Source organism: Capricornis sumatraensis, chromosome 4, assembly GCF_032405125.1.
Source record: "Capricornis sumatraensis isolate serow.1 chromosome 4, serow.2, whole genome shotgun sequence".
NCBI lineage: Eukaryota > Metazoa > Chordata > Mammalia > Artiodactyla > Bovidae > Capricornis > Capricornis sumatraensis.
This window is the reverse complement of record NC_091072.1, coordinates 153,511,443-153,537,301: the sequence shown is the minus strand read 5'-3', so window position 1 is coordinate 153,537,301 and position 25,859 is coordinate 153,511,443. Positions and strand designations below refer to the sequence as shown.

General features: G+C 57.0%; 2 protein-coding genes across 3 annotated transcripts; both read right to left on the bottom strand.

The window, feature by feature from the left end:
• Positions 1-223: 223 nt before the first annotated feature.
• PDXP (pyridoxal phosphatase) lies at positions 224-5,857 on the bottom strand. Its single transcript, XM_068971815.1, has 2 exons — positions 5,284-5,857; positions 224-1,506 (listed from the first exon to the last, which is right to left on the bottom strand). The coding sequence occupies exons 1-2, from the start codon at positions 5,855-5,857 to the stop codon at positions 1,190-1,192; spliced, it is 891 nt and encodes a 296-aa protein (XP_068827916.1). The 3' UTR covers positions 224-1,189.
• Positions 5,858-7,852: 1,995 nt separating this feature from the next.
• On the bottom strand, positions 7,853-20,688 carry SH3BP1 (SH3 domain binding protein 1). Of its 2 annotated transcripts, none has more exons than XM_068971229.1 (18): positions 20,552-20,688; positions 19,427-19,469; positions 19,090-19,194; positions 17,857-17,933; positions 17,300-17,411; positions 17,122-17,198; positions 16,490-16,628; positions 15,937-16,005; positions 15,692-15,782; positions 15,166-15,311; positions 14,273-14,384; positions 13,278-13,359; positions 13,112-13,192; positions 12,441-12,557; positions 11,794-11,891; positions 11,315-11,480; positions 10,021-10,115; positions 7,853-8,623 (listed from the first exon to the last, which is right to left on the bottom strand). In XM_068971229.1, the coding sequence occupies exons 1-18, from the start codon at positions 20,608-20,610 to the stop codon at positions 8,211-8,213; spliced, it is 2,082 nt and encodes a 693-aa protein (XP_068827330.1). In that variant the 5' UTR covers positions 20,611-20,688; the 3' UTR covers positions 7,853-8,210. The 2 variants fall into 2 exon arrangements, with proteins under 2 accessions (XP_068827330.1, XP_068827331.1); XM_068971230.1 differs by having other exon boundaries at positions 7,860-7,967; positions 10,010-10,115.
• Positions 20,689-25,859: the final 5,171 nt, after the last annotated feature.

Genomic DNA, 25,859 nt, shown 5'->3' with positions numbered 1-25,859 from the left:
AAAAAGACTCAGTGAGGCATAAAGTGCTATTAAGCTAAGGTGCCACTCTACACAGAGAACATGCTGGAACTGGGGTGGATCATTTCACAGAGGGAATGGGCCAGTTTTGGGGAGAACAGGCTCAGGCAGGGGCTCCTCCCCCCGTCCCACCCTGGACACAGACTTGAACCCACACAGACACTCCTACTCGCACTTTATTAAGTACGGAGGGCCTAGTTACAACAGGGGTGGAGGAGGCGGGGGAAGGCTCAGCCCCCACCCCCACCATCAGTGGCACATGATAATAAATAACTGGGGTGGGCACGGGAGAGAGGTGGCACAGCAAACACTGATAGCAAGGCGGGGACACAAAAGCCCCGCTCCCAAGCTGTGGCCACCATCAGCACTGGTCTGATACCATGAGCAGGGAGGGGTGGGGCCCTCACTACAGAAGCCTCCCGAGTCACTAAGGGCCCCCTTTGTGGAGGAGAGGCGTCTTCAGCACTTGGACCCTTCTTTACGAACAGAAATCTAGACCCCTGGCTGGTCCAGTCAGACCCAGATAGTCGAGAGGCCACTGTCTCTCAGACTTCTAGATTGTTCTATTCAGGATCCAAGAGACGAATGGCTCATTACTACCTGGGGTCCTGATTGGTCTACCCAGGACCTAGGACCTGAGAGGGTCACTGTCACTTAGGCTTCCAATCGGTCCACTCAGGACCCAACAGCAATGCATCACTATCACTTAGCCTTCTGATTGGTCCATTCAGGGCTCAGGGCAATAATGATTCCTGGTTACCTAGACCTCTGATTGGTCAACAGGCACCCCAGGCCAGGACCCAGGAAGAGCTCTAGGGGCCCCAGGGTGGAAGTAGGGAATTAGGTGCTCAGGGTTGGGGAGATCTTCACAAGGCAGCAGGGCCCAGACTGAAACAAGGGGAGGTCACAGGGCAGGATATAAGGCCACCTGGCTGGGTCAGGCCGGGGTGAACCAGTAAGAGGGGACGGGGCACCTTCTGGGATACCAAAGAGTGCCCAGCCACTGCTGGGAGTGGGTGTGGGGACCTTGACTCCTTCCCTGGGTTCCAGTCCCACCCAGGTAGAAACTGGGGTGCAGGAGCCGGTAGCCCTTAGTGCAGCTCTTGGCCCATCACCTCCACCTACGGGAACAGGGTAAGGGAGGGTAGTGGCTGCTCTTGTGTCAGTGGGCTCAGTCCTCCAACCCCTCCATCAAGTCCGCGATGCTCTCCACGTAGTAATGGGGCACGAGGTCGTGCTGGCCGGCCGCCAGGTAGGCCTGGGCCTCCTCCAGGCGGGAAACGCCCGTGAGCGTGAGCACGGTGGTCATGCCACAGCGGTGGCCGAAGAGGATGTCAGTCTCCAGGCGGTCACCCACCATCAGCGTGCGGCTGGGGTCCACGCTGAAGTGCTCTGTGATGCACTCGAACATGTAGGGGCTGGGCTTGCCCACCACCAGGGCCTGGCGGCCCGAGGCTGTCTCCACGGCGGCAGCCAAACTGCCGGTGCCTGCAAGGACACGGACACTTGGTCAGTGTGAGAGGCAGCGGGAAAGGCATCCATCCAGGCCTGGGAACTGGAATCCTCAGAGGCAGCTTGGCACAGGGGTTAAATCAGGCTGAAATGAGTGAAAAGGCCGCCTGCTTCCCAGTCTTAGTGTGGGGGTTAAGGGCATAGATTCTGCAACCAGCTGCCCGCATTCACATCCCATCTCCACTTTTCTTGGGCAAGCTATTAACCTCCCTGTGCCTCAGTTTTCCCATCTCGAATATGGAGCCACTGCACATAACCAGGCCTGGCTCAGTCAGTCCTGCCTGTGGTTTGCTATTTCACCCTGGCAGCGATACATCTCTGGGCAAGCCAACCTCTCTGAGTTTCCTTGGACTCACTGGAAAGAGGGATCCAAGTGATGCCTGCCTTCAAAGAGGTGCTGTGGGCACCACAGGGGCAAGTGCTTTGGAAATGGAAAAGCATTCAACCAACAGCAGTTGTGGTTATTGCTACAACAATGTGTTCTGACATCGGAAATTGGCACCAGCTCTTTTGGAACACAGCAGGGCCCAGAAATGTTTGCACCTCTGACCCAGTCTGCCTCCGCTGGGAGTGATCACAAGGCGAGAATTCAGACTGGAGACAAAAGCTACATGCTTGAAGATGTCCGCGGCTGCAGTAACTATAATAAGCAGAATTGTGGAACACACCCAAGTATTGAACAATAGGAGGGCTGTTGAGAAAAGGACGGTTCTGATTCTCAGCCCAGTACCATCCTGCCCCATACAATGAGTCCACTGTGCCCGTCCCAGCCGTACGTCTTTGTGCCAGAATGTTCTACCTTTACACTAATGTCCTTGAACAAATGATGATGATAATCACAATTTACTAAGCACATTCTAAAGTGCCAGGGGCTGTGCGGGAGCTCGTGAATACCCATTTTACAGATGAGAAAGCTGACGTTCAGTGTTGTTAAGTAACTTGTCCAGGGTTCCACAGCTTAGTAAGTGGCATATAAAGGATATGCATTCAGGTAAGTCTGACTCAGACACACGAGGGCCGGCCTGTACTGGCTCTGGAATGCTGAATGTTTCCTTTTCAGGAATTCTGTGAGCTGGTAGTTAAAGCCACTGTTTAAAGTCAAGTCATATGAACTTAAATAAAATAAAATGTTTAAAACAAAGGTAATAAATTCTCAAAACTCATCGGTGCCTAATTACTTTACCATTATCTATGCTCTTGAGGTTATTTACATCCGTAATGATGAAAATATTACAGAATGATGTGTACTTCCTTCCTTCCCAAGCCCATGATGGGAAGTGACCTCATGTTGGTAGGCTGAAATTGGCCACCAGGGGGAGTACGAACACCACAGAAATTGGCAAAAGTGTAAATCAAGGCTCTTCGGGTTCTTAAAGATTTATCAGTATACCACTGGTCTAACCCCAAACACTCTGGGCCTCCTGTCTCCCTTCTCACAATGAATGACATTCAACGTGATTAAGCCAAAGGCACAGAAGGTGCACAAACAGCAACTGTGAGGAGGAGGAGGGACTTCCCTGGGGTCAAGGCAGCGCTGGCCCAGAGTGACCCTGTGGGGCAGGTCTCCTTGACTTCTGACCTAGAACTTGCCCACTCAGTTTCCTAAGAACTGAGTCAGAAGGAAAAGCCATTTGCCCTTTGATTAGAAATTCCTTCCAGAATGGGAAGGGCTAAGGGGATTTTCTCGGCTCCAGGACCATCGATCTGTCTTCCTTTCCTACCAGGTCTGAGCCTATCACTGTCGGCCCCTCGTGTCCCACCTCATTCAGCCAGTATTACTGAGGCCCAACTATGTGCCAGGCGCCAGGGACAGAGCAGTGAAGGAAACAGAGATCCGTATTCTGGGGCAGCAAACATCCCAGCAGGGGCGTCTGAACGCAACTTTGCCCTCAGACCATCACATCCCAGTCTTCTCCACATCCTGTCAGGCAAGAGTCCTGCATATTCTGCTGGTGACGTATTCCTAAGACAGCAGGCCTTTCTATTTGCCGCCTCAAGTGGCTGCCACGTGGTAACAAGATAAACACACAATTAAGCAGACACATGGGGATGGGAGGGGAAACTGGGGTGAAATTCACATTATTTCAGATTTTATGCATACTGGGGTCTTTATTTAAAATGTTATCCACTTACAAAGCTGCACGATTCAGTCGTGCTCAAACAGGACAGCAGTGGTGTATTTCCTGAGCTCTGTCTCCCCCTCTTGGCTGTGGGAATGACCAGCAGAGCTGCTGGGCACAGCCAAGTGGCTGCTGAAGATTCAAGGGGCACATGTGGGCAGGACCTGGTCTCTCCCCAGCACCATCCCTCCTGAGCCCTTGGGCGAGCTTCTGAACCCACAGCCTTCACCTGAGCTTTGAGGCCTTTGGAGAAACTCACTTTTCACAGCATGGCCTCAGGCAGGCAGGAGCCGCTGGCAGCTGGGAGCCCTGAGCAGTGCTCTCCCCTTGGATTTATGGGGACATTGAAGTGGTCATGCAGCAAGCAGGTCTGCGGCAAAGCCAAGATAGGCCTAGAACTATTAAGATTCCCAGCTTGGAACTGATTCTGCCATGGCCCAAGCCCTGTTCCATTCCTGAGAGCCCTGTCCTGCAAGATGCATCCTCCAGGAAGCCTTCCCAGGTCTCCTCAGCCCTAGGCCCTCCCTGCCACCCATCGTAATACTCTATCTACTCCATCAATTTCACCCTGCCCTCCTAGGATCTGGAATCAATACAGTCAGTCCCCAGCAGGGAGAAAGTGATGGAGATCTCTCCCTCAGCCGACTGACGGGTTGTCCCTGCTGTCGGTTAGCCTTTGCTACCCTCTGCTCTTGTCTGCTGTGAACCCTCCAAGATGTAGGAGCCTCCTTCGCTCCCGCCTCCTCTGCAGATGGGAAATTCCCAGAGGACAGCAGCGAAGCGTGCCCTGGATGTGGGGGTGTGGTCTAGAGGCTGGGGATAAGGTGGTCTCAAGAGCCAAGTTCAGGTCTTCTTGATTTTGGGTAGCTCACGCCCCTTCTCTTAGCCTTAGTTGCTTTAACTTGGAACAATAACTTCCACCTCCAGAATAATTCTGAAACTAAATAATACACCAAGGTGCTTCATAAAGCTCTGTAACAGGAGAGGGCTCAGATACAATTTACATCATCTGAGCACCTATTACAGAGCAAGCGCTTGCCCTGATCACTCTCTCCTCAGCGAAACTAAAACTGACATGGTTAGTATTCCCATTTTACCCCCAGAGAGGAAATGCTCCACGGTTATGTAATTTAACAAGATTACAGAGCCCTGCAGCTGGGAACTCAGGTCAAACTCCATCCACCGCCCGTTCTCTCCGCACACCTGCCTTCAATCTGCCGCCAGAAACGCCTGTTCCACCCCTCGGCGGGGGGGAGGGCAAGCTTTGTCCCCAGCTCTCCCACCTCACTCCGATGGCGGGTGGAGAAAATGACAGGAGTCATGGAGGCTGGTTCAGGAAGGCTAGGGTTGGGAGTCGGGGTCCTGGATTGCACCTGTGACTCCCCAAGCCACAGTGTCCTCATCTGTCCAACCGGACCCCACTTCTGCCCCTCACAGGGTGGCAGCTGCAAGAAAGCTGCAAGAAATACCAGATGTGGCCATGAAAACATGCTGGGCTGTTGCTGGGTGGGAACCGCCCGCACATCCCTCCAGTCCCCCTCCTATCGCCTGGAGACGCCCCTTCCCCAGCCCTCACCCCCAGGCATGGAGCTGAAAGCGCCGCCCCCCACCCCAGCTGTTTCCCCGCGCTCACCGGGGGTCCGGCTGCCGTTGCTGAGCGGGTGCCACGGGTCGCGGTCGGTGGCCACCAGCAGGCAGTCGGGGTCGCGCAAGTGCGCGCAGGCCTCGCTCAGCTTGGCGAAGGAGAAGTGCTCGTCGTAGCCCACAAGCACGGCGCGCACGCGCGGGGCCGCGCCCGGGTCCTCGTTGGGGTCCCCCACCAGGCGCAGCCCGGCGGCGCGCAGCTCGGCCCGCAGCCCTTCACCGCCCAGCACGAACACCGCGCCCTGAGTGTCCGGAGGTCCGAGCAGGCGCTGGCGCAGCAAGCGCGCGGCGCACAGCGCGGAGCTGAAGAGCTGCTCGGAGCGCAGCCCCCCGAAGCCGAGACGTGCGAAGCGGAGGGCCAGCTCGGGCCGCGCGCGCCGGCTGTTGTTGCTCACGAAGAGCGCCGCCTTGCCAGCCTGAGCCAGTCTCTCCAGCAGCTCAGGGGCGCCCGGCACTGCGCACTCGCCGTTCCACAGCACCCCGTCGCAGTCGAACAGGACCCCCTGCGCCCGGCCCACCACGTCGCGCAGGGCCGCGCCTCGCAGCCGCTCGCAGCGCGCCATGCAGCCGGCTGGCTGCCCGAACACCGGAGCCTCCCCGCTCTCTTCCCGCGGGCACAGCGCGCTCGCCCGCAGAAGGCTTGTCGCGGGCACCCGCCAATCCCGCGCGCCGGAAGGGCCAGGGGGCGGGGCCACGACCTGATCTGCAGCCAATGGGAGGGAGAGTCTCGGAGAGGAGCGGTCGGGGGGCTGGGAGCTACAGGAGCCTGGCGAAAAGAGCGGAATCTCGAGCGCCACCAAGGGAAGAGGGACCAATGAAGACCTAGCCTGGTCCTTCGTCCCGCCTCTTAGCTCCTCTGGACCAGTAGCCGCAGAGCTTCAGCCACGACTCGCCGCCTGCCGGGAGAGGGATTGATCTTTTTGACCAATAAAGAGTTACGAATGGAAAAATAAGGCCCGTTCCTCGTTCCCCAGCCAATCACAAGCTTAAGACAGATGGTTGCTAGGAGGAAAACAAATACTAAAGGAGATGTTATCTTTGGGTCAACTCTCACTGCCTTCCTAACCCTAGATGCTCCAGTTCCGAGCGGAGCCCTGGGAAGAAGTCCTGGGATGCAGTGTGGTTGTGACTGGGGAGAGAGGCACATGGTGTCCCCTCAGACGCTGGAGCCCTTGGCCTGGACCTTTGGTTTTCCACCCTGTCTGCGCAGTAGAGTTCCCAAGGAAACGTATTTTTTTTTAAATTATATAATTTACATACAGTAAGATGTGTGGATCTTAAGTGTATAGTTCGATGCCTTATAAAACGTGTGATAGGGCCCCAGAAATTCTGATTTTAATTCCTTTGGGTGAGCCCTGGCTTTTTTTGATTTGTTTTTTAATCACCCAGGGATTCTACTGTGAGGCCAGAATGGAGAGACACTGGGCTAGAGGCAGCTTGGTCCCTACTTGGTGAGGAATGTGTCACAATTCTAAGGTTGTCTGCCAACCTCTGAGAAGACTCTGAAGACTGGTCTGACCCCCAGGAGCAACTGGAGCTTCAAAGACCCGAGAAAAGGCACACCGTCAGCCTCTGGGGCTTATATTTTGTTTCTCATTGCCCTGGCTTTTGCTCCTGACCTCTGCATAGGTGGTCTCCTTCACTTGGAATGTTCTTCCTTCTTCCTCTACCTGGCCAGCTCCCGAAAGACTGGCCCCTTCCAATACTGCCCCCTCCAGGAAGTGGGTTAAACGGCTTGCTCCTAAGTGGGCTCTCATGGGTTCCTGGTGCCATGACACTTAATTTTTCTTCTTTTCCCTGTCACACAGCTTGCAGGATCTTAGTTCCCCAATCAGGGATTGAACCTGCATCCTTGGCAGTGAAATCGGAGTCCTAGCCACTGGACCAGGAAACTCCCATGATACATGATTCTAATTGTCAGTTCTCCTGCCCTTCTCCCTGGGCATTGGGCTGAGTTAGGACCTCGCCTAGAGTCTGGCACAGAGCATGTCAGGGAATGTTTGAGGACAGGTTCATCCTTGCTCCCTGGGAAGCCTTCCCTGGGAACAGAGACCACAGGTGGGGGAAAACAGCAACGGCAGCCATCACTTGCAGGGCACTTCTGTGTGCAAGGGCAGTGATTCGGGCTTTACAAGTGTCTCGTTTAATCCTCACAACATCTCTGTGGTGGAAGCTGTTAAAGTAATTTCACATTTGAAGAAAAGGAAACTCCAGTTGCTCAGGATGTGAGGGACAGGCTCTGGAATCAAGCAGACCTGGGCCAGGTCCATGCCTCACTTGCCATGTGACCTTGGTCACTTTCTGAGTTTCAGTCTCCTCACCTGTTAAGAGGTAATGGGATTTACTTCCCCAAAAGAGGATTAAATGAACTCATGCGTAGAAAAGTACAATGTGTAGTAAAGAGTAAGCGCTAAAAATGTTGGCTGTTACTATTTCAGACAAGAAAAAAGAAAGCAGGCAAAGAATAAGTAATTTTTTCCCCATTTATTAAAGTGGCTTCTTTATTTCAAGGACAGAAAATAGAACTATCATTTGGGTAGCTGCTCCAGTTTTGTCCAAAATAATTTATTTGCCAGCCTTACAAAAAAAAAAAAAAAGTTGGCAAGAGAAAAAAAAAAAAATCCTGTGGGAGCAGGCAAGCCTCTGCTTCCTTCCGGCGGCTCCCCTGGGATCCTGCCAGAGAGCAGGGAGGTGGCTGAGGGGCCCCTGAGGCCCAGGGTGATCCAAGAGGAAAAGGCCTGGAAATGGAGGACTGTCCTGAGTCCTTCTTGCCCTGGGGGCCGACCCAGCGGGCACCAAGGCACTTTAGGCAAAGGCTGGAGGCTCCCGCCCCCTTGGGAGGGGTGAGGGCTATGTCCTGGGTGGACGAGGTGGGAGGGAAGGGGTGCTGAGGGGTGTCGGGGAGGAGCTGTGGGCTCAGTTGGTCTCCGAGGCGAGGCTCCTGGGCCGGGCCTGAGGGGGGATGACTGGGGCAGTGGGGGCCCTGCCTGCAGCCTCAGGGCCCTCTCCGTCCTCAGTGGCCGCCCCCAGGTCCACATGTGCAGGCGAGCTCAGAGCGACTGGGCTGAGAGAGGCTGGACCTGGGGAGGCCGGGCTGGGGGAAGCTGGTGAGTGCCGGCTCTGACGCCGGGCAGGCTGGGGGGCAACGGGGGGCAACGGGGGTGGCACCGTGGGGGCCCGGAGGCTGCTGCCAACCAGACGGCGGGGCAGAGCCCGAGGGGTCACAGGGCTGCCAGAGCCAGGGGGTGGCAGTGGTGCTGGAGGGGAGCTGCGGGTGCCGGAGACCTGGGGGGGCGGCATGGTGGGCCTGGCGGGTGCTGGGCGCTTGGCTGTGGAGGAAGGAAAGGGGTGGTTAGGTGTCTATACTGCCTGGGGCAAACCCCCAAGCTTGATGCCACCACAAGAACTTTTATCTGCTGTCCCTTCTGCAGGGAACAGCGTCCACACTGGTTGCTCACCATTCAGGCCTCTGTCTACATCTGTCCTCAGCTCGAAGGCCCCTCCCTGACCCGGCCCCAGTTACTGTCATATCTTCCAGTCATAATTTCTTCCTGGGGGACTTTGTCCTCTGGAATGATCTTGTCAGTTTTAATTTTGCTCCCTTACTTCTTGTCTCCCTGACTAGAACGCAAACTAAGTGAGGCCATCTTCTGTCTAGCTGGCTGGCACAGCACATGGGTGGCACAGAGTAGGCACTCAGTACATATTTGTTGAATAAAGAAATGCCGCCTGTCCCACCAGCCAGCTGGGTCCTCCTCACCCCTCGCTCAGAAGCCCACTAGGGCTGTCCCACCTCAGAGTTGTCTGCACGGTCCAGCCTCGCAAGGCAGCCGAAGGGCTGGGTGGGGCCAGGACAGCTGGGCTCTGCTCCAAGCTCTGCCTCCACCCACTGGGGGACTTGCCCCCTGGAGCCTCAGTTGCTTCATGGCTGAGATGGGGTGACGGCTTTGACTTCCCAGGGCTGCCGTGAGGATGAGCCCAGGTGACAGTCCTTTATCTTGTCCTCTGGTGAGCTAACATCCCATCTGTCCCCACCCCTTCTGGGAAAAGTTGGCTAGATGCCCCCTCCTGTAAGAAGGTCCCTGTGCCACATGCCAGCTCCAGCCGGTCCAGAGTTTTCTGCTCCATCCACTGCCATCCAGGTGGAAAACTCTAGCGCCTCCTGGGCTGGGCCTTTCAAGTGTCCTAGTCACCCTGGCAGATTCTCCACTTGAACCCTTGACCTTCTCACCTGCCTGACTTTAGGCCACTTCAACATGTAATTGTACCAGAGGCACGGAAGGAGACCAGCTGACCACCAGCACTGCCACCCCTTCATTCACTGTGCTTTGAAGACCCCACCTCCCTCTGTACTCCGTGATCCTGGGACTTCTTGAGGGACTGGACTCCACTGCCCTCAACACTCACAGTCACTGACTTTTATGGAGCATTTACTGGGTGCTGAGTATGGGCCAGGTAGCCCCATTTAATTCTCTAAACAGCTTCAAGGTAGGTGCGGTTATTGTCTCATTACACAGAGGAAGAAGCTGAGGCACAGACAGGTGAAGTCATCTGTCCAAGGTCACAGAGCTGGAATCTGATCCCAGAGTGTCAGCCAGCAAACCCAGGCTCTTAGCCCCCTGGATTCCATGCCTCCCCTGACTGTCTGAAAACATGGGGCAGTATGGGATTGTTGATCCCTCTCCCTGCCCACCCTCTGCCCCTTCTCTTCCCACGGCCAACTCACTCCTCCGAGCCATCTCCTCTGCTGGGGCGGCCGCCTCCGGGGGGCTCCGACTGACCTTGGGGGAGGTTGGTCTGTGGGGTGCCTCGGACTCTGCCCTGCAAGGGAAGGAGAAGGTCAAGGTCAGCCATGGCATCTCCCAGAGGTCTCCAGGCATCCGGGGAGACTCCCAGCCAACAGGCTGAGTCTGGGTCCTCCTGGAGCTGTTCCCCACCACCTTGTGGCCGGGCCTGGGGTCTGACAAGATCCTCTAGCATTGGCCAGAGTTTGCGTCCACTGAGCCCTGGCTGCTGTGTGCTACTGTGACAGTGTCCATGGTCCCCCATGTGGCCAGGATGGGGGTCAGAAAGTCTCAGCTCTCAGCCTCCATGCGACCTGCTTTTATAAGTAATTGATTTGGCTGGGTCGGATCTTAGCTGTGGTACTTGGGATCTTTGGCTGTGGTGCACAGACTCTCGAGTTGTGGCTCGCAGGCTCAGTCAACTCTGTGGCATGTGGGATCTTAGTTCCCCGACCAGGGATTGAACCCATGTCCCCTGCATTGCAAGGTGGATTCTTAACCACGGGACTACTAGGCAAGTCCCAGCCTCCAAGTGATCTTTATGGGATGTTTCGACTACTGGAAGCCACAGAGCGGATGAGAAGCAGAGGAGGAGGCCATGGCTCATTCCTGGCTCTGCTTTATTGGCTACTCCTTGGGGAGGCCCTTCCTGACCCCCACTTTCTTGATCCCTGTTCCCTACTCGACCATCCAGCCCTGTTCTACTGTTCTTCGTAGCACACATCACTGGCTGACATTATATTGGTGTTCTGGTTGATTCTGTCTCCCACCCTGTGGAATGCAAGCCCTAAGGGCAGCACGTGTCTGTCTTCTTCATCTAAGGAAATTCATGTTCTGGGCCCGAGCAGTCTGTGATAACTGAACAACACCCACTGGCTAAGGAGACAGTACGGCACCACGCAGCCCTTCTCCCGGTTTAAAGGATCAAAGAGAAGACTGGAAAGTACGGTATTTACAAACTCCAAAATGCCCAGTTCCCTAAATCTCCAGGGCCTGCGTCAGTGCCTGGCACAGAGTAGGTGCTCAGTAAAGAGCTATGGAACGCAGCAGGGAGCTTATCAGAGGTTGAGAAGGATATGCCTGAGTCCCACCCACTCCAAACTCGGAAACCTGCTATTTGGGAGGAAAATATAATAATGATATTTCCTAAAATGCTCTTGGATGCCCTGAGAGATAGTGCCTCTGGCTGGGCATCTTGGGGTCAGGACGGGGCCCTTCATACCCATCAGTCCTTACCTTTCCTTGGTAGCCACTGAGGCCAGGGTAGGGGCCAGACCGAGAGCCGGGACAGCGGCTGGGGTAGGTGTGGGAATCGATGGAAGCTCCTCAGAAGCTGGCCTGTCGCTGACCTTGTCCTGGGGGGCAGGCGCTGAGAACAGGCCCGACACGTTGAAGTTGATATCTGCAGACAGAGGGAGCAGGTATGAACTTTCAGAGCTTCCACCGGCCTCCCCACCTTGGCAGGCGTCAGGACCACCTTCCCTTTCTCCTGATGTTATCTAGACTTTGTTTCACCTTCCCACTCCCAGGTGGGCCTCACGGCAATTCCACAAAGCAGGCACAATCATCCCCATTTTACAGATGAGAAACTGAGGCTACGGGGGAGAAGCCACTTCCTCCAGGCCTCCTGGTGAATTTGCGGGGCTGCCAGGGACTGAAACTGAGTCTGGAGGGCGCCAGGTTGGGTGGATCGTTCATAAAGACGGAAGTTTTACCTCCAGGAAAGAGGGTGTCAGTGTTCTGTATCAGAGCCTCGACCACGCCTACCACCTGGATGGATGAGACCGAGGCTGCATCCAACTGGGCCAGGTCCCTGGGACAAAAAGAGAGCCAAAGTGAGTCATCATTTAGCAAAGTCTAGTGACCCCAACTCTCTGGGCCTGTGCTGGGTGCCGGGGACACAAGGATCAATCCTTTTGTCATCTGTGGCCAGGTGAATTACAACCCCTCACGTATCACCGCATTTTACAGTTTATAACACATTTCTCTATTTATTATCTCATCAAATTCCCAAAGCAAAAATTCTCAATGTTTGTCTAGTTTCTCTCCAACTTACAAATAAAGAAATGAAGGTCCAGAGTGACTTTATAAGGTTCATCCCTGGAAGGTTGGAGGGGTGAGGCCGGAACCAGATCTCTGGCTCCTGCAACAGGCCACCAAGCACCCCATTAAAGCCATTACCCAGAATGTCTATCTCTGAAGCCCGGTGGGGTCCATGATCCCATGATCCTCACAGCAGCCTTGACAACAGAAGCTGCTCAACCCACTCCAAGGATGGAGAAACTGGGGCCCAGGGGGAAAATAAGCAGATGTTGAAATGGGGGGCAAGACTGCCACCTTCCCCCAACCCACAGCCCCTTACCCTTCTTTCTCAGGGGGCCACAGCAGGTTGGGGCCCAGGACAATGGCAATGTTGCTGGGTGTCATCTTGTTCACTTCCTGCTCCTCGGCCAGCTGCGCTAGGAACTTCATCAGATACCTGGGGGGTGGGAAGGAGGCTTGGACCAGCGGCCGGATATCTTAGGCCATGAATACCCATGGATGCCCCCAAGGCCTGAGACCTTCCCAGCCCAGGGTTTCCAAAGAGCAGCAAAGACACCATATGGGACATTTAAACATTTTTTTCACTAGTTACGTTAGCTGACCTACTGAACACCACCTCCATGGCGGGCGCTAAGTTGCGAACCCCACAGCCGCCCTACAGAACTGGGACTGTTATGTTCCATGTCTTCCACGTGAGGGCGCCAAGGCACAGAGCGTTAAATTGCTAGCCCGGGATAACAGAGTGGCAGAGGAGCGATCCAAAGCCACTGGGTGGGATGGCTTCAGGGTTCAAGCTATATATTCAGTTCAACGTCTAGTATTAAAAACACATGGCTAATACATCAAAGAGGTATTTTCAGAAATATTGCCTAGTACAAGGCGGGAGGACCTCAGCCCAGGGCCCTGAAGGGCCAGCTGGGCTTTGGCTGGGGAGGCCAGGGCAGAGGGGGTGGTGGGGGTGGTGGGGTGGGGGGTGGGCTGAGTACTTACCTGAGGTTGCTGAGGTTCTCGTGGGGCAGACGGCTGCACACTTCCTGGAGGGCCTCCAGTCGGGCTCCTGGCTCCTTCAGGCTGGGGAGGAGGAAAGACCGGGTGAGCTGTCCTGGACGGCCTATCTGCAGCCTAGTCCTCCCCAGTACATGCCCCTCATCCTCACCTGGCTGCCCTCATCCAATCGTCATAGAGGTCAAAGGTCATCAGGGGCTCTGGCAGCTCCCGAAGGTAGGACTTAAGGGCACCTAGAGTGGTGGCAGGGACTTAGATTCAGCCCCCAAAGCCCCTACCTTTACCCCCAGTGCCTGGCTCTCTCCATGTTAGGAACCTGTAGCTCTTGTTCATACTAACATGTCTAGGTCTAACCCTGATGCTGAAGCTGAAACTCCAATATTTTGGCCACCTGATGCGGAGAACTGACTCATTTGAAAAGACCCTGATGCTGGGAAAGATTGAAGGCAGGAGGAGAAGAGGACAACAAAGGATGAGATGGCTGGATGGCATCACCGACTCAATGGACATGAGTTTGAGTAAACTCTGGGAGTTGGCAATGGATAGGGAGGCCTGGAAAAGGCAATAGCAACCCACTCTAGTACTCTTGCCTGGAAAATTCCATGGGCAGAGGAGCCTGGTAGGCTGCAGTCCATGGGGTCACGGAGAGTTGGACACCACTGAGCGACTTCACTTTCAATTTTCACTTTCACACATCAGAGAAGGAAATGGCAACCCACTCCAGTGTTCTTGCCTGGAGAATCCCAGGGACGGGGGAGCCTGGTGGGCTGCCGTCTATGGGGTCTCACAGAGTCAGACACGACTGAAGCAACTTAGCAGCACCAGGGAGGCCTGGCATGCTGCAGCCTATGGGGTCGCAGGAACCAAACATGACTGAGTGACTGAACTGAACTGAACTGAATCGTTTCTTTGGGTCACAAGCTCTCGAGAAAACGATGGAAGACTGGTGATCTTGTCCCCAGAAAAAAGTACACGTGTTTCAGGGGGCTGACGATGGACCCCACGTTAAGGACCCCTATGCCTCCTCAGGTGTCTTCTTGGCAGAGTAGCAGGCCTTAAGCTAAACTATTGTGGGTCCGTTTCAGGCAGCTTCAGGGGAGGGCCCTGGGGGAAGGCTCTCCACCCAGGGCTCCTCGGTGCAGGTACCTGCCACAGCGTGGGGGTCAGAGCAGAACTCCTGCAGGCTGTGGGGGTCTGAGGCCATGGTCTGCTTGAGACGCTTCAGCACCGACGCTCCAGCGGCCAGACGGAAGAGGCCCTGAGGGGCAAGAGGGGGCAAGTGGGAGTCACAGAGGGGTCAGGGTGGGGGCAGGACCCCCTGCCTAGGAGGCGCTGGTCCACTCACGGCCCAGGGGAAGGGGGCCTCGGGGGCCCCATGGGCTGGTGGGCAGAGCGAACACTACTGTGTCCGTGGCTCCTCTCGACTCTCAAGGTCTATGATTCTGAGCAAAACGAGAAGCCTGGGAGGAGCTGGGAAAATCATGAGAAGACTGGAGTCTGGACGGGAGTGGAGGAGAGACAAGAGGCCCCACAGGACGGTCCTGAAGCCTAGGTCTGTCTCTGAAGCATGATCCACCTCCTAAAGGCCTGCCCTCAGAAAAGCAGCCGATGTGCTAGCAGGACCGAGGTGCGTAGGATGGATGAGGGCAGCACGGGGCCGTGACTGACGTGGCCTCCCCGGCTTCTCCACCAACCTTCTCACCTGCCACTGGGCACGCCTACCCACTGGCCTCTGTCTACCTCTTGCAAAATGGAGCCAATTGTGCAAGAGGTAAGGCTTGCAAAAAGGGAAGGCTCCCTGCAAGGTTTACTGGGGTAATGCAACGGAGCGAGGAGTGCAAAGGGTTGATAGCACAGGGCCTGGTCCATGTGAGCATCACTAAGGGGGAGGTGGCATCAGTTCAAGTGCAGGAGGCCACGCCTTCTCTTGGCACCTGGGCGCTAATGGTGGGATTACACCCCAGCACAGGCATGGGTGGGAGGGGTGGGCCCAGATGAGGGGCTCGTGCTCCTTCCCCACCTGCCCCAGCGAGCCCCACCTCTTCTTTCATGCCCTCAGAGAGCAGCATCATGACGCAGGCCTCAATAGGCAGGGCGATGTCCCGGCCCAGCTCTCGCAGGTGGATTCCCAGAGGCACCCCATACACCCTGGAGAAGGGGGCGGCCGTCATCGAAGGGGAGGGGTCTGCAGGGACGAGACAGATCAGCGGCCCAGGGTCCTCCCACCTCTGAGCAGCCAGGTCAGGGGGCTTCCACCTCCTTCTGACCACCCACAGGACACATCCTGAAACCATCCCACACATCTCTCCAAACCACCCACCTCCACTGCCTCCACCCCAGCCTGGGCCTCCGTCACTTCCCTTCTGCCTCCTGACAGGTCTCCATCCTGCCCCTTAATTCTATTCTGCATGCAGCCGCCAGAGCAATCTCTCCATCACAAATCTCACTGAGCCCTGCCCTGGACAGAACTCATTCCGGGCTCCCCAGTGCCTTTTAGGATGGAGTGCAAGCTTCTTAACAGGCCCTTAGCAGGGTAGGGGACAGGGGTGGGGGTCAGGTCCCCACCTGTTTGGCTGTGGTTCTCCCTCAGCTCAGCCAGGGCCGTGTCCAGCGAGCTCAGAGACTTGCGATGGTAGTCGGCCTGAATCTCCATGAGCTGTGGGGACAAGGGGGCACCCCCCACCCCCGGAAGTGAGGGAAGCTGAGTCTCCTCCAGGGGCCACAAACACAGGCCCTTCCCTCCCACCACCTTGCAGGGGATCTCAGTGGCCCCAGAGCTCCGGGCGGCTGGAGCCTGGTCTTGGACTCACGTGGATGAAGTAGTTGGCATAGGTGTCCTCCTTAGTGGCAAAGTGGTACAGGTCGGCCAAGTACTCGTCCTTGGGGACAAAGAGAGCAGGGCTTGTACCAGGGAGGCTGGGGCCTGCTGGGGAAGCTTGGAGCGGGTAGAGGTTTGCCCAAGTTGTATGGGAGGGTTGGAGTCCACTCTACTCTCACTCTGCCAAGGTTTGCTCCTGGGCCAGCCCACGGGAACCCCTCCAAGCTCTTGAGGGGCTCTCCTGTTCCTCTCCTCTGTGTCCACATACCCTCACCACTCTCTCATTCACTCACCCTTCACTCATTCACTCAGCCAACACGCCAAGATTCTCCCCTCCTGCCCTCCTCCCCGTCCCCTCCTGCCCAGGTGTTATGGGTATGATACAGACAGAAGCAGCTACCAGGTAACGGCTGAGTACACAGACCCCAGAGCCTGGCAGCCCGGATTCAAATCCTGGCTCAGCTGCTTCCCAGCCACACGGCCTGTGCAGTGGGGACAGCGCCCCCCGCCACCCCCACCCCCAGGAGGCTGCCAGTGCCCCTCACCTTGCACTGCTCCACCTTCCTCTTCAGCTCCTCCTCCTCCTCCTTCAGCGTCTCCACCTTGTTGGCTGTGGTGGCGTGGCTGCCTGGGCCGCCGCCCAGGCCCTGACCGCTGCCGGAGTTCTTAGCTGCCTGACTCAGCCTGAGGATCATCCCAAGGTGGGATGGTCACTGTCCCCATGGCACATCCAGAGCTAAGTGCCCCTCCATCGGCCCGACCCCATAGGATTCTGGGGGATGATAGACGCAAATCCCAGGGCGGCACAGGTCTGGGGTCTCGGCTCGGCATAAGCAGTGCTTTGGGGTGCCCCCCTGGTGGCGGGCTCGGTGATCCTAGCCATCCACCTCCAGAGTGGAGGGTGGGGGCCCTCCAGGGTTCTTGGAGGGTTGTTGACGGCTCTCCCAGGTTTTGAGGTTACCTCCAGCTGGCACAAGCATGTGCAGAGAGGCCCCATCGCATGCACCATTACCGTATGTCTTCCTAAGCCCCAGATGTGTGCACAAGGAAACACACTGTACCCCTAAGGACCTTGCAGCATCCTCCTAGTTGTTGGGGGGGTGGTCTCGAAGCTCTGCGGCCACATCCATGGGCTGACCTAGGCGTGAACCACCCCCCTAGAGGCTGTGGCTCCCACCTGCTCTTAAGCGTGTTCCAGTCAGACACCAGCTTCTGCAGGCTTTTCTTGTGCTTGAGGATGGCTGGCAGCTCCTCCTGGGGGCAGGCGTGGGTAGGAGGTGGGGGTGGGGGTTCAGCGGGCTGCAGAGGTGGGGGCTGGGGAAGCTGGGGGCAGAAGGTGTGTGTGGAGGGGTCACCTCGCTCAGCCGGTTGAGCGGTTGCAGTACGTCCCTCTCCAGGGTCATCTCAAACTCGGCCAGGATGCGGGCCAGCTGGTTCTGAATGGCACAGCTCATCTCCAAGGCCTTCCTGTGGACACAGCACCCAGTGGGCCCGGGCTCCCACAGCCCCTCACCCCCTCTCTGGAGAGACTGAGGGCCTCTTCCCTCCCTATCACCTCCTGTCTCTTTTTTAAAAATTCTTTTGATTATGTGGATGGCACGTGGGATCTTAGTTCTCAGACTAGGGATCGAACCTGCACTTCTTGCATGGGCAGTATGGAGTCTTAACCAGTGGACTATCAGGGAAGTCCCGACCTCCTGTCTGTTCTGTCTCTCCTTCATCTTCACCGAGCCCAATGCCCTCCCAGGCCTGGCTGCCCTCACTGACCTCTGGACACTGTTCCCAGCCCGGGCCTTCTTCCCACCCAGGTCAGCCTTCCACAGTGGGTGCCCTCTCTGATCGGGACCCTCTCCCAGCTCAGATCCCTCCTCGGCATCTCCAGGTGAGGGCTGAAGGCCCTGTCCATGCTCACCCCATGCTGGAATCGGGGTCCAACTCCTTGAAACTCTCGGCCATCGTGGTGGACAGAGCCATGAGGGGAAGCTTCTTCTGCAGGGAGAAGCAGGGGTGGCCGTGAGTGTGAGTGCGCACGCATGCCTGCTGGGCTTCCCTCAACCCTTCCCCACCCTCCCAGCCCCCACTCCACCGGTCTGAGCACATGGCAAGTCTCTTGGTGGCAGAACCCCAACAAGGCCTTGGGCTTGGACACGAGTGGCAGGAACCCAGGAGGGCCACGGTCACAGGTGAGAGTAGAAGCGAGATAATGACAAGGCACAGTGGAGGTGACATCTCCGCGTGACAATGCACAGAGCCCCGATCCACCTGAGGCCCCCTTGCCCCCTCCCAGAAGCCACTTGAATGGGCAAAAAGGAAAGACCAAGTCCCATCACTGAATGGAACAGTAAGAACAGGGTGCCTGGAGCTTGCCTGAGGTCCGTGCACAGTTAGGGGAGAGTGGGGAGCCAGGAAGACAGCCTTGGAGTAGACCCTTACCCCTGCCGCAGGGCCTCAGCTGACCTAGCTTCCGAGGAATTCGAAACCCTCCACGGCTCCCTATTGCTCTGGCCACACTGAATGGTTGTCTGATTATAAAACATGCCTCCCACGTCCCTAGCTAGTGTTGTGGAGAGCACCAGTTTAGATCAGGGAGGCCAGAGTTCAAATTTCGGTTCTGCCACGTACTAGCTGTGTGACCTTGGACGAGCCCCTCTACCTCTATCTCCATTTCCTCCTGCAGACAGTGCTAACAAAGGCAGCCTCCGCCCACGGCTGTTGTCAGCGTTCAGTGAGGCAAGGCATAGACATATCTTAGCAACAGACGAGCCGTAATCAGTCCATAAATACTGGCTGCTGATTAATACTAGTGAGTAACACAAAATCCAGTTCAAATGCCGCTTCCTTCAGGAAGCCCTCACAGGCTGCGGAGTTGAGAGCACCTGCTCTGGGTGCTGAATGGACAGAGACGTTCAGGTGGTGAGGGGCCTGGCTTTGGTGCAGAGGATTGGCACTGAGGGGGCGGGGTCAAGAAGGGGAGGGGAAGAAATGGGACCTCATGAGTGAGGGGCCGGAAGGGCCTTGGGACACAGCAACCTCCACCCCCTTGGTGCCAGACTCAGACTAGCAGGGCGACCCCAGCCCCTACCTCACTGTCCCACTGGACCGAGATGTCCTGCCCAGGCCCCTCCTCCCTGAGACGCCCACTTACCACCCGTTTGTCCATGTCCGCCCCGCTCTGGCCCTGCAGACAGGCCTGCAGCCGTTTGTGGACATTGTGCGCTGCTCGCTTAGCTGGCTCCAGCCGCTGCTCCACCTGGGAGGGGGTCCGGGGGTTATAGATCATGGGGGGTTGTCATCCCCTGTGCCCCACTGCCCTCTTCTCCCCCAGAGCAGAAACTATCTTTCTCTCGCTCCTCCCGGGGATCCCATGGCCAACAGTGTGGGAATGACTCAACTCGGGGGCCCCCACTGGCATCCCCTCCCGGGCCTCCGCGGACAGCCTGTACAGACCTGCCCTGCCACCCGCTGCCGGCCCAGGCACGTACCTGCTGCAGGTCCTCACCCAGGAACTCTGCAGTCTCCGGGGTGCTGCGGTGGGGAGAGAGGTTCTGCTGAGTGGGCCCAAGTTAGGAAACCCCCTGCCTCCTCCTGCTCCCCTCCCCAATCAGGGCACCTGAACCCCTGTTCCTCCCAGTGCCCCTCCCAGTCAGGCCGCCCTGGGTGGCCCGCCCACTCGATCCCAGTCGGAACACATTCCATGGGGGTGGGAATGGGATACTGGGCTTTTTCCTCCTCCACCCAGGGCTGTGTCCTGAGACAGGGCGGACGAAACTGAAGCGGTGACTGGAGGAGTCTCTCTTCTGCTGACCCAGGGAGAGGAGGGTTGGGCTGGCCCCAAGAACGGGAAGTGTGCAAGCTCAGACTCCCAAGCTGCTGGTCACACAGGACTCTGGACTGTGGTGGCCGGCAGGGGCCCAGGACATGGGTGGACACTGCGGCTCAGAGAAAGGTGGCCTAGCTGCCCACGCTTGCACAGGTGTCTGTGCGGGTCTGTGGACACCCAGACCCCTTCCCTGGGCCCCGTGCAGGGGTAAGAGGAGAGAAGGCAGGCTCTGGGAGCTCCCTATATTTCCGGCCTCCATCCCACCAGCCCAGAGGTTTGTGGACTTGGGGATGTTTCCACCTGAGGCTACGAAAAGCAGAAGCAAGACAGAGAAGCAGGAGGCCTCGCGGCTGGCGGTGGCAGGAAGAGGCGCAGGGCAGGACAAGGGCAAGCCCCTCCTTCCATCACTGCCTGGACCCGGTGTCTTCTGTTCCCCCTAGGTCTGGGTCCCTAAGCGACCATCACCTCCCCTAGGCAACCAGGGATGGTTAACATCCCCATTGTACAGAGGGGACAAGTGAGGTCAGGGAGGACCATCCACTCCAGGGCTCCTAGAGACAGAGAAGACCCAATATCCTTGATCCTCCACCCACCCACCCTTCAGTGAGAGCTGGGGGTTCCCCTGCCCCAAAGGCCAGGGCCTGCTCCTCCTGCTTTGGAGGTGGGGGTGGCCTTCGGGGGAAGGAGGAGAGGTGGCCAGTCATAAGGTGGCTGTCCAGCTGTCCTTGGCCTCCCCAGGGTCCTGCCAGGGTGAGGATGGGGCTGGGAGGAAAGAGTTGACACTCACCGTCCCAGGCTGCCCGTGTGGGCCAGCTGCCGCATGCGATGCAGCTGCCGCTTCATCATCTTGGGGGCAGGCTGGAGGCCGCGGGGTCACGGTGGGGGTCGAGGGCCCGGCAGCCCCCGGCCCAGCCTGCCTCGGCCTGCGGCGCCTCTCTCGCCCCGGATGGGTGGGCGGTGCTCCTCGCTTCCTGGGCCAGCCGCGCTCTCGCTGCGGCTCGCTCTCTCCTCCCCCGCTAGCGACTCCGCCCCCGGCCCCCAGGTCACTCCTCTCTCCCAAGTTTGTTTTCTCGCTCTTTTCGCGTCTTCCGGGCCCCTCCAGGCCCCTCCTCGTCCCCCGCCGGTCCCGGCGAGTGTGGGTCCGCCGGCCGTCCGGCGATTCACAGGTTGTGTGCGCGGCCCCTCCTCCCCTCTCCGCCCCGCCCAGCCCCGGTGGCGGGAAGCAGGTAAGCCCGTTCCAGCCGCCGCGCCTGCCCAGCTTGGCTTCCTTGGTTCCTGCCCCACCCACTGGCCTGCGGGGCCAAGGTATAAATAACCTCAGCACCCTCATAAAGGAGACACAGGGTTCCATGCTTAGGAGTCAGATGCCAAGAACAGGTCCATCCAGGCTTCCCTAAAGGATGCTGTCCTGCCACTCATTTCCCCAAAGGACCCCCTGGCCACCTGGAGCCAAAGGTCAGCCTCCTCGCCCCTGCTGGAAGATGATTGGCTGGCCACTTTGGCGTCCTGTGGCACCTGGCTGCCGTGTGCCTTGGGACAAGTCCCTGGAACTCTGGCCTCACTGCCTCTAATGGCCTGTGGGTCAGCTGTCCCGACCCTGCCCACCTGGCAGAGTGGACGAGATACCCCTGCCTGCTCCTGTAGCACCTGTTTCTGCTCGCATCTCCCTTTTCATGGGGGTACTCACCTTCCTTCAGCCAAGGCAGACGCTCTCTACCATCCTGCTCTCTTCCGGCCTCAACATGGAGTTTCCTCCATCTATGAAGTCCCTTCACTGGGAGGACTTCCTCAGTCCCTGCCCTAACTTCTTGTGAGGCAGTGATGTGGCTGATGCTCTGACCTCCCCAAACTCAGCAGTAGTTATTTCTTTGAGCCTCCACCCAAAACAGACTTGGACATACAGTAGATGCTCCATGCGTGCGTCACTTTTCAGTCGTGTCCAACTGTTTGTGACCCAATGGACTGTAGCCCACCAGCCTCCTCTGTCCATGGGATTCTCCAGGCAAGAGTACTGGAGTGGGTTGCCATGGCCTTCTCCAGGGAGATGCTCCATAACTGCTAGTAAACTCACAATGAGAGCCTTTGGGCAACAGTAGGCTCTCTTTACTCTGAACCTCTGCACCCCTTGGGCATCAGGAGCTCCAAGGGTAGGGGGCGGGGGGCCTGAGGTAGAGTCCTGGTTCACTCACTGCTCTTTGCCTTGTTAGAGCTTCAGTTCACTTTGAGGGTTACTTGAGCACCTACTACTGTGTATGAGTGGGCAGACTGGGGACTTCTGAGAGTAGAGCCTCCGATTTGGACATCTTGACACATTCCCAGTGCCCAGCATGGGCCCTGGCACACAGTTGGGCATGCGTTGGACACTGGCTGCCCCTCCACTCTTTAAAGGGAGAGCAGGCAGGCCCTAGTGGGGTGTGGAGGGGCTGCGAAGGGAAGCTGAATGCGGAATCCTGGCCGGAAGTTGGAAAGTTGTTGGATCAAAGGCTCAGGCCAGGATGAGGGGATCAATCCCAGGCTAGGTTTCCTTGCCCACTTCCCTTCTTCCAGCTGGAAGGCCCCCCAGGAGGGATTCTTGAGGAAGGCAGGGCTTGATGAATGCCTTGATGGAAAGAGACATCAGGGTCCAATGTAGACTTGGCTTCTTAAGATGTGGGGCTGCTCTTTGCAATGTCTGGGTTCTAGTTCTAGCCTCTCCACCTTCGCCACTGGACTTCATGGTGACTCAGTTTCCCCTGTCTCTGCAGTTGTCGCAACCAGCTGTGTGCAGAATCAGGAAACGGAAGACTCCTGAGGCAGCAACGTGACACCAGGTGCCACTGTCCTGGCATCTGGGAAACTTCCAGGTCCCCACCCTGTTCCAGCCTTGCCTTTGGCCCAGACCATACTGGCCTGGACTTGATCACTTCCCCAGCTGTTCTGAAGGGACTTGAGGGCAAGTCCTGGCTTGTACCTCTGTCCTTCCCAGTTTTGCCTGAGTCTGAGCCCCCAGCTCCAGCTTAAGGAGGGTTCAGTCCATGTGGACTGTAGCAGCAGCTGCTGTGGAGACAACTGGGCCACATGATCAGGCCATCTGAACTCTGGGCCTCCCCTCTGGGTTTCAGACTCCCCTCCAGCCAAACCCAAGAGCTTTTGCAGGAAGGGCACCTGGCTCTTCTGTGTCCAGCCTGGGTTGCACTGCCATACCTTTTAGCTGGGTAAAGGGTGTATTTTAGGATATAATTAAGCCTGAGCACACTCAGATCATCAACAATCATATAAAGGTTTGAAGCCCTTGTAGGTGGAGCATAAGCTGTTCCTTTGAAGGATGTTGTCATCAGAGACTTTCAGACACAGAGGTTTCAATCAGTGAATGTTGAGATCATAGTTTTAGAACTGCATATGTGGGACTGCAGAGGTCACCAGCCAATGACTTGCTGAGTGTCCTCCTGACGAGGGCCTGCGTGTTGTCTGGCTCACGCCAAATTCAGGGGCTGAACAACGTGCCACAGTCACAGGAGCTCAACAAACAGTTGACTTGAATGGCAAGTGAAGACATTGCATCAGTGGACATTTATCTCCAGCCCAGAGACACCAGGAACAGAGTTTACTGGTATAGACAGAGCTGACTAGCTGGGCTCAGCCTCTCACTAGCAGGGTGACCTGAACTGAGGCAGTTCACCTTCCTGAGCCTTTGCTCACTTGAGAATAATAGTAGCATCTACCTGATAGGGTGTTGTGTTAAATAAATTGACATGTAAAATGCTTAAGACCGTGCCTGACTGTGTTTATTATTCAGCCTGCAAAGTCAGGAACGGAAAGATCGTTTAACCCCCATTCCTGCCTTAGTTGCCCCCTTGCCCTCTGTATCCTGCTACAGGGGGACAATGGCACTTATTGTCAGATACTCTAGCACCTTCTCCAGTGAGGTTGGGATCATGGGGTTTTATAGGTGAGTAGACCCAGGCTCCTGGCCCACGTCCCTGGGCGGCTAAATGGTAGAAGCCAAGTTAGGAAGCAAATCCGACAGGCTCCAAAACAGCCACGTGCTCTCTTGCTGCGCCAGATGGCACTGCCTGGAGACTCCAGAAATGCTGGTCCCTGCCGGCCCCCGCCTCCCGCCTTAATCCCCGTGGCTGCTTCAGGAGGCCCAGCAGCTTCAGTGCAGATTGTCTGCAAAAACCTGCAACGGCATGGGAAGCGCCCACTGCTGAAGCTCCAGCAGGATGTGGGCAGGGAGGCCAGCGGCTGGCGTCAAGGTGGTGGTAGCAGGGGTCAGCGGTGGGGCCGCAGAACCGAGCAAAAACATCCCCTTTTAGACACTTGACAAAGTGTTTGTGGCCGGATTGGTGCTGCCCTCCAGGTGGAGGCTTCTGCCCGAAGCAGCTAGGCGGGAGGCAGTCATTTCTGTGGCTCCAAAAACGTCCTCAAGCCAAAAGGACTTCCCAGGAAATCCTGGGTGGAGCTGGGGCAGGGACACACCACAGTCCCTACAGCCCTGGAGAGCATGTGTCCTCAACCCTGGCCCTGGGGGACAGCACCTGCTGGGGGGTGAGGAGGGTGGTGATGTGCAGTCAGTGTGGTCACTTCCCAGGACTGCTGGTCACACTTGGGCCCTAACATGTGCCCGCAGGCACTGGATAAGCTCCCCAAGCCTTGAGTTTCTTACTTTTACGGGGCTGGAGGGAGGGGCTGCTTGCTCCAGGCCTTGCGCAGCACCAGGTTAGGCCAGCTCCCCTCTTATCTACCTTGCTGGCCTGGAACCCTGCCAGGAGGCCTGTGGAGGATGGGGGCAGGGGCATCAGGGAACAGCAGAGACAGGCTCTCTGGGTGAGTGGCGGCCTCTGTCTCTCTTGGCTGCTGTGAAGGGAAGAGCAGTGTCCTGTGCTTACTCTTAGGAAAGCAGCTGCCTCTAGCGGCACAAACAGAAGTGGAAGTGTGGCTTTGAGGCCTGGGAAGTCCCACTGCTCCTGGGGTGGAGGTGGGGGTCACCCTTGAGGAGGCAGAGAACACTTCCTGTGTCCCTCTTTCCCAGCCCGAGGGCTCCGGAGGCTCTGGACCTGTCTAGATTGACACCCCGTATTTGGAAATGATGCAACAGGTGGTGGAGGCAAAGGGTCCTCTCTTCTGATTAGAGCACCCCTGCTGGCCCCTCAGACAGATGCAGGCTTGTGGAGCACCTCCCGTCCACCTCCAGCTTCTGGCGGCCATGCTCCTGGCTCAGGGGTCTGAGGACGGGGCTGTTCAGGAGGCACGTGGCAGGACGGACAGGCAGACAGCTGGATGGGTAGACTGGATCAAGGGTGGTCTAAAAGACTGAACAGATCTTCTTGCCCCTGTGGTCACTGCAAGTTGACAGCCGGGGGGCCCTTTGGCCCAAGGATTCTTCAGAGGGGCCTTACAGCTCACTGGGTCCCTCCCACCTTTTCAAACAAGTAAACTGAAGGCCAGAGAAGGAAGCACCTTCTTCAAAGTCACACAGCCCGCCAGAGCTCCCAGGCTCCCAGCTGGCAGTCATGCTGGCGCCCGGGCCCACAACAACCCTTCCATGGCCTGTGGAACACATGCTCCAAGAGGGAGTTTCTGGGACCCTAGGGGCATGCTACAGGGAACACGGTTTTGTCTCATGTAAAAGAATAACATTCTTCTTAAAGAACATTCCAAGGAGATTATCTTTCTGAGGCATCATTTAAGTGTTTAGGCAGAGTCCGGTCCAGAGAGTAGGGAGGTGAACAGGAAGGAAGCCAGGAGCCTGAGATCAGGGTGTCTGCAGGCCCAGATGTGGGATGGTGGTCACACCAGGCGGATCTGACAGGAGGCTCCTGATTGTGAGGAGCTGGAGATGCTGACTCAGAGGCCTTGCTCCCTCTCCTGTGCCCTCGACAGCACGCCCTCCCCGTTGAGAAGCCCTTGCCCTGCGCGTCCAGTGTTGGCTGGCACAGAGAAGAGCCGTCATTTGCTGGATGGAAAAGAGCACACAGGCTGGACTGGCCTCCAGCCCTTCCCAACAGTATGTAAGGGACAGTGTTCAGCGCCCAAATTCAGACTTGGGAAACACTGGGTTAGACAAAAGTGAAAACTCGCATCTTCAAAGCAGAACTCCCACCATATTCTAGCAA